Genomic DNA, 13,899 nt, shown 5'->3' on the forward strand with positions numbered 1-13,899 from the left:
ACCAGAAGTTAGCAATGTTCTGTGTCCCGCTCAGAACATTGTGGTTTCTTGGGTGTAGCTGTCCCCTCAGAGAGCACCTGCAGGCTGGGCACCAGCTCCTAAGGCGTCCCCTGCAGCCCAGGCACCTGCTCCGAAGGCGTCACCTGCAGCCCAGGCACCTGCTCCGAGGGTGTCACCTGCAGGCCGGGCACCTGCTCCGAAGGCGTCACCTGCAGGCCAGGCACCTGCTCCGAAGGTGTCACCTGCAGGCCAGGCACCTACTCCGAAGGCGTCACCTGCAGGCCAGGCACCTGCTCCGAAGGCGTCACTTGCAGGCTGGGCACCAGCTCCTAAGGCGTCACCTGCAGCCCGGGCACCTGCTCCGAAGGCGTCACCTGCAGGCCAGGCACCTGCTCCGAAGGCGTCACCTGCAGGCCAGGCACCTGCTCTGAAGGCGTGCCCTTCAGTCGGCGAGCCCTTGTGGGGCGAGGGCTGCCCCGAGTTAATTTCACCACGAGCCCCTTTAATTCTTGGGCCACTGGGAAGTTTCCAGGTTCTTATCCCAAGGCGTGAGGAAGAAGTTTGTGATCTCAGTCATCTGTCTTGGGTCCCAGACCTCCCTTTGCAGCTTTTCCTAAGAATGCCAGGGCGTTTGTATTTCCTGCCGATGACGGCGGCTTTTCGTGAGCCACGGTGGCCATCTTCCCCCGAGTATGTCAGGGCCTCCTGCGTTTGGTCCGAAAACCTCACGTCTGCATGTCTTGCCGTGAGCTGCTCAGAGCCGTGGGAAGTCAGGAACTGAGGGATGGTTTCACGTTAGAAGGCTGGTAATGTAACTCATCACATCAACATGAAAAGTTGATCCCCTTAAATGCAGAAAACAAAGATTCACACTCATCCATGACAAGACTTAACATACTGGAATTGAAAGAGTTTTTAACGTGATAAAAAGTGTCCCAGCCTGGGCAACATGTCGAAACCCTATCTCTACAAAAAAAATACAAAAATTAGCTGGATGTGGTGGCACGTACCTGTGGTCCCAGCTACTCAGTAGGAGGATTGCTTGAGCCCAGGAGGCGGAGGTTGCAGTGCACCAAGATTGCACTCCAGCCTGGGCAACAGAGCCAGCACCCTGTCTCAAAAAAAAAAAAAAAGTGGCCAGTCACAGTAGCTCACACCTGTAATCCCAGCACTTTGGGAGGCTGAGGCGGGTGGACCATCTGAGGTCAGGAATTCGAGACCAGCCTGGCCAACATGGTGAAACCCCGTCCCGACTGAAAATACAAAAATTAGCTGGGTATGCTGGTGCACACCTGTGAGCCCAGCTACTCGGGAGGCTGAGGCAGGAGAATCGCTTGAACCTGGGAGGTGAAGGTTGCAGTGAGCTGAGATTGCACCACTGCACTCCAGCCTGGGCGACAGACTCCATCTTAAAAAAAAAAAAAAAAAAAAAGTATCCACCAAAAACCTACTCCAAACTTAATGGCGCAAGTTTAGAAGCATCACTCATAAACACAAGACAGGGATGTTTGCTGACTGCTTCTGTGCAACAATTTATGGACAAAAGATTTAAGGACTGGAATGGAAAAAATGAAGAAAAAAATTCACTTTTCAGAGAGAAATTGTGCCTAATTCTGAGTTACAGCTTTCTTTATAAAGGCTCTCCCAGGGGCCTGTGAAGAGCCCAGAAGAGACACTGGGTGTGAAGGAGCCAGGAGCCAGCCTGGGGCTGAGCGGGGCCGTGGACGCCTGGGCCGGGTGCACTAACGTTCTGTCGTCTGTGTTTGTAGCTTACTGGAGGTTTTGGCTCTGCGTGAGTGTGGTCTACGAGCTGTTTCTCATCTTTATACTCTTCCAGGTAAGCTGTTTTTCTGAGTTGGATACCTGGGAACTTAGGTGACACTGTGGCCCCAGGCAGGGTGACAAAGGAGGCCTTGCCCACACGGCCCTCGAGTGATGGGAGGAAGCAGGGCTAGACCCCCACAAAGTAGGCCGAGCTGCGGGGGGTCTCCAGGAGCATCTGTGCGGCCCTTGAGTGATGGGGGGAAGCAGGGCTAGACCCCCACAAAGTAGGCTGAGCTGCGGGGGGTCTCCAGGAGCATCTGTGCGGCCCTCGAGTGATAGGAGGAAGCAGGGCTAGACCCCCACAAAGTAGGCCAAACTGCAGGGGGTCTCCAGGAGCATCTGTGCGGCCCTCGAGTGATGGGAGGCAGTAGGACTAGACCCCCACAAAGTAGGCCGAGCTGCAGGGGGTCTCCAGGAGCATCTGTGCGGCCCTCGAGTGATGGGAGGCAGTAGGGCTAGACCCCCACAAAGTAGGCTGAGCTGTGGGGGGTCTCCAGGAGCATCTGCTGGTGGGGCGCTGACTGTGGCCATTTAGCAGGGCCACACTTAATGAGGGCAGGGCCAGTGGTGCAGGCACAGACGAGGGCAGGGCCAGTGGTGCAGCTGCCAGGGCGGCTTTGCCCACAGCTGTCATATCCGACTGCAGGTGGGGACTGGGCGTGAAGGGAGCTGCAAGTCAGGTCCTGCGATGCAGGCCAGCGTGTGCATGGCCAGGGCACATCTGGGCCTCAGAGGGGACCGCAGCGCCAAGAGGGATGGGGTCTTTCTTTTTGTGTTTTGTGGTTGACCAGTGTGACTGTGTGTGCTTCTTCCCCATCCTGACCACATTCTGCAAGACGAGCAGGGTGCAGGTGGGAGATGCAGCTCCTTTGTAAATCCTGGGTCAGGCTGTGTTGCTGCCGCAAATGCCTACTTTATTAATACTCTTTGTTCCGTTTAACTTAGTGTAAACGCACATTTTTGGGGCCGTCTTCAGCTTACAAAGGACTTTGCTATTCCCAATCTTAAAACTCCATCAGTGCATGATGAGATTTTTTATCATCGTAGCAGAATTGACTTTTTGGGGTAGTGTACATTCTGTGAATTTTAGCATTTGTGTAGACTTCTAGAAACACAATTAGAACACACAAGAATTCCACTGGCCCTAAAACTCCTTTGTGTTAACCCCTTGGTAGTCGTACCCGGCCCTGACCCCTGACAGCTGGTGAGGGTTCGCTTCTGTCTCTTCGAGAATATCCTGTCTCTTCGAGAATGGAATCATGCGGTGGGCAGCCTCTTCCCGCCCTGCACAGTGCCTCTGAGGTTCACCCAGGATCATGGGGTGGGCAGCCTCTTCCCGCCCTGCACAGTGCCTCTGAGGTTCACCCAGGATCATGGGGTGGGCAGCCTCTTCCCGCCCTGCACAGTGCCTCTGAGGTTCACCCAGGATCAGGGGGTGGGCAGCCTCTTCCCGCCCTGCACAGTGCCTCTGAGGTTCACCCAGGATCATGGGGTGGGCAGCCTCTTCCCGCCCTGCACAGTGCCTCTGAGGTTCACCCAGGATCAGGGGGTGGGCAGCCTCTTCCCGCCCTGCACAGTGCCTCTGAGGTTCACCCAGGATCATGGGGTGGGCAGCCTCTTCCCGCCCTGCACAGTGCCTCTGAGGTTCATCCAGGATCATGGGGTGGGCAGCCTCTTCCCGCCCTGTACAGTGCCTCTGAGGTTCATCCAGGATCATGGGGTGGGCAGCCTCTTCCCGCCCTGCACAGTGCCTCTGAGGTTCATCCAGGATCATGGGGTGGGCAGCCTCTTCCCGCCCTGTACAGTGCCTCTGAGGTTCATCCAGGTTGCATGTGTCTTCCTGCGCTCCTCTTTCTTTTACTATTTATTTTTTGAGACGGCGTCTCACTCTGTCACCCAGGCTGGAGTGCAGTGGTGTGATCTCGGCTCACTGTAGCCTCCACCTCCCGGGTTCAAGGGATTCTCCTGCCTCAGCCTCCCAAGTAGCTGGGATTACAGGCACCTGCCACCATGCCCCACTAATTTATTGTATTTTTAGTTTCATCTTGTTGGCCAGGCTGGTCTTGAACTCCTGACCTCAAATGATCCGCCCGCCTTGATTGGGCACGGTGGCTCACGCCTGTAATCCCAGCACTTTGGGAGGCTGAGGCGGGTGTATCACAAGGTCAGGAGATCCAGACCATCCTGGCTAACACAGTGAAACCCCGTCTCTACTGAAAAATACAAAAGAATTAGCCGGGCGTGGTGGCAGGCACCTGTAGTCCCAGCTACTCGGGAGGCTGAGGCGAGAGAATGGCATGAACCCGGGAGGCAGAGCTTGCAGTGAGCCGAGATCGCGCCACTGCACTGCAGCCTGGGCAACAGAGCGAGACCCCGCCTCAAAAAAAAAAAAAAAAAAAAGATCCGCCCACCTTGGCCTCCCAAAGTGCAGGGATTCCAGGTGTAAGCCACCGTGCCCGGCCTGGGCTCCTCTTTCTTGGCAGTGACAGTTTCTCAGGCCCCTTGTTTTGGTGACCTGGACAGTTTTGAGGATTGGTCAGGATTTAGCAGAATATCCCGCAAGTGACATTTGAAATTGGGAAGTGTGAGTTCACCCAGTTTGTTCTTTTTCAAGATGGTTTTGAATCATCTGGGTCTCTTGCATTTCCGAATGAATGTGAGGGTCACCCTTTCCATTTCTGTGAAAAGAACAGGTGGAATTTTTTATGGGGATTGCATCGAATCTGCAAGTCTGTTTTGGGAGTAGTGTCATCCTGACAATATTAACTCCGTCAGTCCTTGAAGATGGGATGGCTTTCCATTTATTTAGGTCTTTAATTTCTTCCAACAGTGTGTTACAATTTTCAGAGTTTAAGTTTTGTACTTCCTTTATTACATTTACTTCCAATTATTCTATTCATTTTATGCACTTGTAAGTGGAACTGTTTTAATTTTACTTTTGTTCATTACTCGTGTATGGAAATGTAGCTTATTTTTGTGTACTGATCTTGCATCCTGCAACTGTGCTGAACTTATTAGCTCTAATAGTTGTGGTGTTTTGGGGTAGACTCTTAAGAATATTCTATATTCAAGATTATGTCATCTACAAATAGAGATAGTTTTACTTGTTCCTTTCCGATCTAGATGTCTTTTCTTCTTTTTTTTTTTTTTTTTTTCCTAGACTGAGTTTCGCTCTTGTTGCCCAGGCTGGAGTGCAATGGCACGATCTTGGCTCACCACAACCTCCGCCTCCCAGGTTCAAGCAATTCTCCTGCCTCAGCCTCCCGAGTAGCTGGGATTACAGGCATGCACCACCATGCCCAGCTAATTTTTTTTTTTGTATTTTTAGTAGAGACGGGGTTTCTCCATGTTGAGGCTGGTCTCGAACTCCTGACCTCAGGTGATCCACCCACCTCGGCCTCCCAAAGTGCTGGGATTACAGGCGTGAGCCACCGCGCCCAGCCCATGTCTTTTATTTCTTTGCGTAGCTGCCCTGACCAGAACCTCCAGCTCAATGTTTCCTAGAACCTCCAGCTCAATGTTTCCTAGAATAGGCAATGATGGGCTTTTTTTTTTTTTTTTTTTGAGACGGAGTCTTGCTCTGTTGCCCAGGCTGGAGTGCAGTGGCACGATCTTGGCTTACTGCAGGCTCCGCCTCCCAGGTTCTAGCGATTCTCATGCCTCAGCCTCCGTAGTAGCTGGGATTACAGGAACATGCTACCACACCTGACTAATTTTGTATTTTTAGTAGAGTCGGGGTTTCACCATGTTGGCCAGGCTGGTCTCAGAACTCCTGGTCTGAAGTGCGCCACCGCACCTGACTAATTTTTTAACTTTCTGTGAAGATGAGGTTTCGCTATGTTGGCCAGGCTGGTCTCAAACTCCTGAGCTCAAGCGGTCTGACCCCATTGGCCTCCCAAAGTGCTGGGAGTATAAGCATGAGCCACTGTGCCTGGCCAGATGGACATTCTTATCTGATTCCTGATCTTAGGGGAAAAGCATCCAGTCTTTACCCCACTGAGTGTGTTAGCTGTGAGTTTTTCATAGATCTCCTTACCGAGTGGAGAAAGTTCTGTGAGTTTTTCATAGATCTCCCTACCGAGTGGAGAAAGTTCTGTGAAAGTTCTGTGAGTTTTTCGTAGATCTCCCTGGTGAGTGGAGAAAGTTCTGTGAGTTTTTCGTAGATCTCCCTACTGAGTGGAGAAAGTTCTGTGAGTTTTTCATAGATCTCCCTACTGAGTGGAGAAAGTTCTGTGAGTTTTTCGTAGATCTCCCTACTGAGTGGATAAAGTTCTGTGAGTTTTTCGTAGATCTCCCTACCGAGTGGAGAAAGTTCTGTGAGTTTTTCATAGATCTCCCTACCAAGTGGAGAAAGTTCTGTGAGTTTTTCATAGATCTCCCTTACTGAGTGGAGAAAGTTCTAGTATATTCCTAGTTGGTTGAGTGTTTTTATCATGAAAAGTTGTTAGATTTTTGTTAAGTGATTTTTCGTATCAAGTGAGATGATCATATGGGTGTTTTTCCCCCTTCGTTAATATGATGAATTACACTGATTGATTTTCTTATCCTGAACCAACCTTGCATTCCTGGGATAAATCCTGCTTGGGCCCAGGGTGGGTGTGCCTTTTTACATACTGCTGGACTTGCTTTCCTAGCATTTTATCTAAGATTTTTGCATCCATATTTGTAAGAGATACTGTTCTTTAATTTTCCTGAAATGTCTTGTTCTGGCTTTGGCATCAGGGTTTGTGAGGATGTGTCTGACGTTTTCTCATGATTTGTCTGGGTTGAAGGCATGCACTGGCACCATCACCATGACGCATCCCTGGTGCTGTGGACCTTGACCACCTGGCGAGATGTGTCTGTCAGGCTTTCCACTGTCAATCCGTAGTGCATTCTCCACAAGGAGGTCACTGGTGCAGCCTGCACGGAGGGAGGGGAGTTTCGTTGCCCTCCTTGGTGTGTGGCGTCTGCACGTTACCTGGAATTCTTGTGCATGGGAGAGATCCTGCTTCTCTACCATTAGTTATTCCATCATGTATTTATTTATATCAGTGTGGACTTACGGATACTTGTCTTACACTTGGATATTTATTTCAGCGCTGCTCTATTTATCATGGTGCCCAAATTCTTTTGCCAAAAGGAGTTTCCACTTGGTTCCTGTATTGCTTTCACACACCATCACGGAGTTCTTGGCTTTTTGTTTTGTTTTTCTGAGCACACCCTGACTTCCTAGCACTGCGGGATGCTCCAGGCTCCTCCTGTCCACTCCCTACCCTGGTCCTGGAATCAGCCCCTTCTCCAAGAGCCCTGGGTCCTTACTGAATATCAGGGACTGAGGCCTCGGTGCTGGGTGGGCTGCGTGGTCCTGGGTGCCATAGCTCACAGAGGACAGGCATGTGTGCACTCACTGTGTGCACAGGCGTCTGTAAACACAGCCAGTGCACGGGCGCATGTGTGCTCACTGTGTGCGCAGGCGTCTGTAAATGATGTAAACCTCCCTTGAGGTCAGGCCCAAAAGCCTGCCTTGCCCTAAGGTCAAGAGGTGCATCTGGCTGATGCCAGCGTCTGGGTGAGGAAAAGAGCAAGTTCCACAAGGGTGACTTCTGTGAGGGTGTTGGCCTGAGCGCACGTGTGGGGAGGGGTCGGGGTGGGGGCGGCGCACCGCAGTAACGCGGGGCCCCGTCCCGCTCCCGTCTGTCCAGCGGTCCTAGACCCCCATGTCCTGAAGCGCACCTGTGCCCACCTGGCCCCGGAGAGCGCAAGTGTGGAGACAGGGTGTCGTGCCTGGGGGTTCCTTCCCCACGTGCTGCCCCACCAGGATTTCCCTGGGGTGGGAGGGCTGCTGAGACAGGGCACTGCCCTCCTCCAGGGTGACTGAGATGCAGTTTACAACCATGATCTCCTGGCCGGGCGTGGTGGCTCACGCCTGGAATCCCAGCTCTTTGGGAGGCCGAAGCGGGCGGATCATGAGGTCAGGAGATCGAGACCATCGTGGCTAACATGGTGAAACCCCGTCTCTACTAAAAATACAAAAAAAAAAAAAAAAAAAAATTAGCCGGGCGTGGTGGCGGGCGCCTGTAGTCCCAGCTACTCGGGAGGCTGAGGCAGGAGAATGGCGTGAACCTGGGAGGCGGAGCTTGCAGTGAGCTGAGATTGCGCCACTGCACTTCAGCCTGGGCGACAGAGCGAGACTCTGTCTCAAAAAAATAAATAAATAAACAACCATGATCTCCCGTTTCAAGTTGCCACCACTAACTCTAGCCCCACTGACGGGGGCACTGGCCTTGCAGACTGTCCAGGACGGCCGGCAGTTTCTGAAGTATGTTGACCCCAAGCTGGGAGTCCCACTGCCAGAGAGAGACTACGGGGGAAATTGCCTCATCTACGACCCAGACAATGAGACTGACCCCTTTCACAACATCTGGGTAAGACGCCGGGAGCCCTGAGGCGAGTCCCTCCCCAGGTGTGGCCCTGTGCCAGACCAGGCACCATCCACGCTCCTGCCTCGCCGCCCCCGCACCCCTCGGCCCACACGTGGGGTCTCCTCCTGGTCCAGAGATGTGCTGAGGCCCTATCCGTCTGGGTGGTGCTCACGGTGGGCAGGGGGCCCCTGCTCTCTAGCCTGTCGTGGACGTGGTCTCCACAGGCCACTGCAGCACCTGTGAGTCCCTGGCCTTCTTCCCAGGGTCTGGCAGGTGCTGCTCAGGTGTGGGCTGATCTGCCAGTGTGGGGAGTGGGGGTGGCTGTGCCCCAGGGTCAAGGGTCACACCCTGTCGCCCACAGGACAAGCTGGATGGCTTTGTTCCCGCGCACTTTCTTGGCTGGTACCTGAAGGTACGGCACCTCCTCTTCCCGGCCTCCCCGCCCTGGTTCTCAGGCCTGCCCTGGGCTCTGGACCATTTCTGTCTGTGGGGTTGAGCTCAGGGTGCTCTGAGTGTGGTGGGAGGGTGTCGCACTGCAGCCTCCCAGAGGTTCGAGAAGCCGTGGGGCTCCCGGACCTCCCAGAAGCCCTGATCCTGGCCGGGTCCCCGCTCCGTCCTCAGGGTCGGGGCGGTGGAGAGAGGCAGCAGGGCAGGAAGTCCCACCCCTGCCTGGGCTTGGGCACTGCCCCATCCCACTTCTGAGGGACCCTGTGCTACCTATGGGGCTAAGAGCAGTGCCCGCTTGACCCTGTAGCCCACCCCGGCAGAGTTTGGTGTCAGGCCCCGGGCACGGGGATGCTGCCTTGTTTGTTGACAATCGTACATCGAGGCTGCTGGAGGGGCAGCCGTCCACCCCACGCTCACCCTGAGACCTCACTGGGGGGCCGCCCGCCCCACGATCAACCTGAGATCTCACTGGGGGGCCGCCCGCCCCACACTCACCCTGAGACCTCACTGGGGGGCCGCCCGCCCCACGCTCACCCTGAGACCTCACTGGGGGCCCTGCCAGTGCTGTCGACTCCAAGAATGCTGCCAGCCGGGGTTGGGGCTGCATGCACCCATGGGCAGGGCCAGGTGTGGCCCGCGTCCCATACTCTGGCTGACCCTGGCGCCCGCAGACCCTGATGATCCGAGACTGGTGGATGTGCATGATCGTCAGCGTGATGTTCGAGTTCCTGGAGTACAGCCTGGAGCACCAGCTGCCCAACTTCAGCGAGTGCTGGTGGGATCACGTAGGTGCCGGTGTAGCCCCCAGGGCAGTGGGTGCAGGCTGAGGGGCATTCTCGGAACTCTTGTGCCCAGCGCAGTCCCTGGACCCCCTCATTCTCCCCGGGGGGCAGTGGGTGCAGGCTGAGGAGCATTCTCGGTTCCCCTGTGCTCTTCCGGGGTCCTCCTCGGGGGGCTCGTTACCCCCAACCCCTGCAATGAGTGCTGGCCCCTCCCCGCAGTGGATCATGGACGTGCTCGTCTGCAACGGGCTGGGCATCTACTGCGGCATGAAGACCCTCGAGTGGCTGTCCCTGAAGACGTACAAGTGGCAGGGCCTCTGGAACATACCGACCTACAAGTACGTTGTGGGGGCTGCGAGGGCAAGGACGGGTGGGGGTTACCTGGAGGCAGCCTCAGCGTCCGTGCCCCAGCAGACCCCGAGCACCAGGCCCGTCCAGTGTGCAGCTCAGGAGGGGTGACCGTGGGGCTTTGCCTCCTGGAACCTCCCCTCTGACCTGGTGTCACTCGAGCCCAGCCGCCCCTCACAGTGGCCATGGCGTCTGACCCACTTACCTCCCTCCTCAGTCCCCGGCCGGCCTGGCGCAGGGGCTCTGGGATCATTCCGTGCTTCTCCCTCCCCTGGTTGCTTTGGTTATGAAATAGTTGCAGGTACTTTGTCATTATGACTTTGGAATTTAAAAAAGAAACAAAAGTCTAAGGAAAGGCCTGGGGGACGGGGGTCTCCCCTCCTGCCTGTGGGTGCCCCGGCTCTGCCTGGCTCTGCAGACGTGGCCAGCTCACGGCACCGTGGAGCACCCTCTGAGGCGCTGCAGCCGCTGCTCAAGCTGGAAGAGACTGAATAGCAGAGGGCCGTGGGAAGCAGGGCTTGTAGCTGGGTGGCCAGACCTCAGAGAGCGGCCAGGCAGCAGCCGGGTAACCAGGAAGAGTCTGTGGCCTGATGGCGCAGGGCGGGGCCGGGTGACCAAGAGCAGAGCTGGTCCGATGGCACGGGGTGGGGCCGGGTGACGAAGAGCAGAGCTGGTCCAATGGCACAGGGTGGTGCCGGGTGACCAGGAACAGTCTGTGGCCCGATGGCACAGGGCAGGGTTCGGTGGGCTGCCGTCCTCAGGCTGCCGGCTCTGTGGTTCCCAGGGGCAAGATGAAGAGGATCGCCTTCCAGTTCACGCCCTACAGCTGGGTTCGCTTCGAGTGGAAGCCGGCCTCCAGCCTGCGTCGCTGGCTGGCCGTGTGCGGCATCATCCTGGTGGTAAGGCCGGGCTGCCTCGCGATGGCGCGGCGGGCTGGGAGCCAGAGCTGGTGCTCACCCTCTCCTCCCCTAGTTCCTGTTGGCAGAACTGAACACGTTCTACCTGAAGTTTGTGCTGTGGATGCCCCCAGAGCACTACCTAGTCCTCCTGCGGCTCGTCTTCTTCGTGAATGTGGGTGGCGTGGCCATGCGCGAGATCTACGACTTCATGGATGACCCGTGAGGGCTGCGGCAGGCCGGGTGGAGACACCCCCGGGGGGCAGGGGCCGGGGGGCCGGGGCCTGGGTGAGGCCACCTGGAAGACCCTGGGGGGCCCGGGATGCTGAACCCCCTGCTGCCCCTGCAGGAAGCCCCACAAGAAGCTGGGCCCGCAGGCCTGGCTGGTGGCGGCCATCACGGCCACGGAGCTGCTCATCGTGGTGAAGTACGACCCCCACACGCTCACCCTGTCCCTGCCCTTCTACATCTCTCAGTGCTGGACCCTCGGCTCCGTCCTGGTGCTCACCTGGACCATCTGGCGCTTCTTCCTGCGGTGAGTCGGGGCAGGGCGGGTATGTTCTGAAGGAGGGCCACTGTCCGGGTCTCTTGGCGCAGGCGCTGTGGGAGTTTGGTGTCGTTGGTGTCTCGCTGTCCCTGCTTCAACCCTCTGGCCGCCTCTACGGGAGGCGCCTTTCCTGATCCAGCGCTCGGGGCCTTCGCTCTGCACTGACAGATCCAGGCTTCTCAGGGCTCCCGTCTGCCACGGCTGCTGTCCCAGGGCCAGGGTACCCGGCCCCCACCCAGCCCATCCCGGACCTCCACAGGGACTAGGTGCCAGCTGTCCGTGGGGCCTGCAGTGGGGCTGGTGTGGGGGCAGGTCGTGACGCTGCATCCCACCCCCCAGGGACATCACCTTGAGGTACAAGGAGACCCGGCGGCAGAAGCGGCAGAACAAGGATGACCAGGGCAGCGCCGTCAGCAACGGGGACCAGCACCCGCCGGGGCTGGACGAAGACCTGCTGGGGCCTGGGGTGGCCGAGGGCGAGGGGCCACCAACTCCAAACTGACCTGGGCCGTGGCTGCCTCGTGAGCCTCCCAGAGCCCAGGCCTCCGTGGCCTCCTCCCGTGTGAGTCCCACCAGGAGCCACGTGCCTGGCCTTGCCCTCAAGGTTTTTTCCTTTTCTCCCGTGCACCTGGCAAGGCTGAAGGCGAGGGGTGGAGGAGGCCCCAGCACAGCCTCATCTCCATGTGTACACGTGCACGTGTGTACGCGTGTGGCCGCCTGTGGTGTGCACATGTGCTCTGGGCTCCGAGGCTTCTCCAGAGCCAGGAGCTGGCTGGCGTGGCAAGGGCATGCTCTGGGGCAGCGTGTCCCTCAGGAACCAGGGTCCTCCCTCCCCTTTCTGCCTGGTCAGCCCCGTGGCCTCTGGCCCACCAAGCTCCCTGTTACCCAGCCATAGCGTGGCCCAGGCAGGGACATCTCGGTACCCCTTCTGCACTCCGTGGGCCCTGGGTGCGCTGAGGCCTGGAGGCGTCTACACTGGCTCCGCATCCACCTCCCCGCAGCTCGTGTGGGGCGCTCATCCACAAACACCCCATGGCTGAGAGGCAGCAGATCCAGGCGGCGACGCTGAGCTACCTCCGAGCCTTCCTTTCACACAGACCACCCTGGAGGACACGTGGATGATGGGGTCAGAGATCACTGAGCTGCCCCTCAAGGGGGCCTGGAACCCAGGCGCTGGGGTCACGCTGCCTCCGTGGTTCCGAGTTGAGGGTCGTCTTCACGAGCAGAGAGAACCAATAAAGTGACAGCGAACGCCTGAGGCCTCCCGCCCTCCCCCCGGCTCCCCATGTCCTGCTTTGGGGTCCAGTGCAGCCCCCCAGCCTGCCCTCAACGCCCAGTGCCCACTTGGGGAAAACCACACAGAGGACAGGAGGCACCGGGGTCAGCCTCAGCCTCTGCACCGCCCCACCCCCCAGAGAGAGCAGGTGCCAGACACAGCCCCTCTCCCAGGCTCCAGGAGGGTCCAGGTGGCACCCAACCCTCTGCTGTGTTTGTCCCAGGCTGGCGGCCACTGGGCAGTGGACACAGGATTCCTGGGGAGCGGCAGCCGCCTTCTCGGGCCGTTATTTTTACGCTTATTTTTTTTTTTTTTGGTCTTTTTTTTCTTCCTTTTTGTGGAGAACGGAGTCTCGCTATATTGCCCAAGCAGATCTTGAACTCCTGGGTTCAAGTGATCCTCCAGCCTCTGCCTCCCTGAGAGCTGGGATTACAGGCGTGAGCCGCCATGCCCGGCTCGAGCCACTATTTTTTTGAGATGGAGTCTCACTCTGTCAGCCAGGCTGGAGTGCAGTGGCGCGATCTTGGCTCACTGCAACCTCTGCCTCCCAAGTAGCTGGGATTACAGGCGCACACCACCACGCCCGGCTAATTTTAGTATTTTAGTAGAGATGGGGTTTCACCATGTTGGCCAGGCTGGTCTTGAACTCCCAACCTCAGGTGATCCACCCTCCTTGGCCTCCCGAAGTGCTGGGATTACAGGCGCGAACCACCACGTCCGGCCAGGCCACTATTTCTAAAACTTTACCATGAAAATTTTCAAACACAGATGGAGAGAAAAGCAGTTCCCTGAGCCCTGTTCCCAGCTGGAGGGGGCAGTAAGGGGTGTTGATGGCTGGTTGGACACAGCCTGGGGGGACTCCAGGAGCCAGATGCACCCACACTCCCTGGTCTGCCTTGGGGCCCCAGGCGTTAAAGAGCTTTACTTTTAGTATTTTTGACTACTTTTGGGGAAAATTTCAACCCCTGTAAGTCAAGGGCTGTAATGTGGAGCACATACAAGAGCAGCCTCCAGGGCTCGGCAAGACGACGTCATGTGTGGCCACCACACCCAGCAGTCCTTTTTCCAGTCACGGCCACTCACAGCTTTGGCCTCCATGGCCCTGCACGGATGGGTTCTGCTAGCTGCCCTGCCCTGCGTGCTACAGGACACACGGGGCCTTAGCATTCTGCTCTTTGCAGGTGGCAGCTTTGATCGCTCAGGAGAAACTGCCACCTGATCTCCCCACTGCGGGGGCCCCCACTCCCCCCCCCCCACACCCTGCAGGTCCTGTCACTCCACCCACGCTGTCACGCTGTCCGTCCTCGCTGATGCTCTGAGCCAGGTGGTGGCAGGTGGGGGTGGCGCCCTGCTTACGGTCACCGTCTGCTCTTCC

General features: G+C 57.1%; 1 protein-coding gene across 5 annotated transcripts in view; it reads left to right on the forward strand.

Moving 5' to 3' along the window:
- Positions 1-12,503, forward strand: part of PTDSS2 (phosphatidylserine synthase 2) — a 49,745-nt gene extending 37,242 nt beyond the window's left edge. For 3 of the 5 annotated variants that reach the window (XM_054524032.2, XM_024241343.3, XM_054524033.2), the window contains 9 exons: positions 1,770-1,837; positions 8,097-8,231; positions 8,590-8,640; positions 9,347-9,460; positions 9,677-9,795; positions 10,590-10,704; positions 10,778-10,923; positions 11,051-11,236; positions 11,588-12,503. In XM_054524032.2, the coding sequence (XP_054380007.1) occupies positions 1,770-1,837; positions 8,097-8,231; positions 8,590-8,640; positions 9,347-9,460; positions 9,677-9,795; positions 10,590-10,704; positions 10,778-10,923; positions 11,051-11,236; positions 11,588-11,750 (1,097 nt within the window). In that variant the 3' untranslated portion in view covers positions 11,751-12,503. The remainder of the gene's footprint in view (positions 1-1,769; positions 1,838-8,096; positions 8,232-8,589; positions 8,641-9,346; positions 9,461-9,676; positions 9,796-10,589; positions 10,705-10,777; positions 10,924-11,050; positions 11,237-11,587) is intronic. The other 2 variants (XR_008510962.2, XM_054524034.2) reach the window with 2 other exon arrangements.
- Positions 12,504-13,899: the final 1,396 nt, after the last annotated feature.

The sequence above is a fragment of the Pongo abelii genome, chromosome 9, assembly GCF_028885655.2.
Source record: "Pongo abelii isolate AG06213 chromosome 9, NHGRI_mPonAbe1-v2.0_pri, whole genome shotgun sequence".
NCBI lineage: Eukaryota > Metazoa > Chordata > Mammalia > Primates > Hominidae > Pongo > Pongo abelii.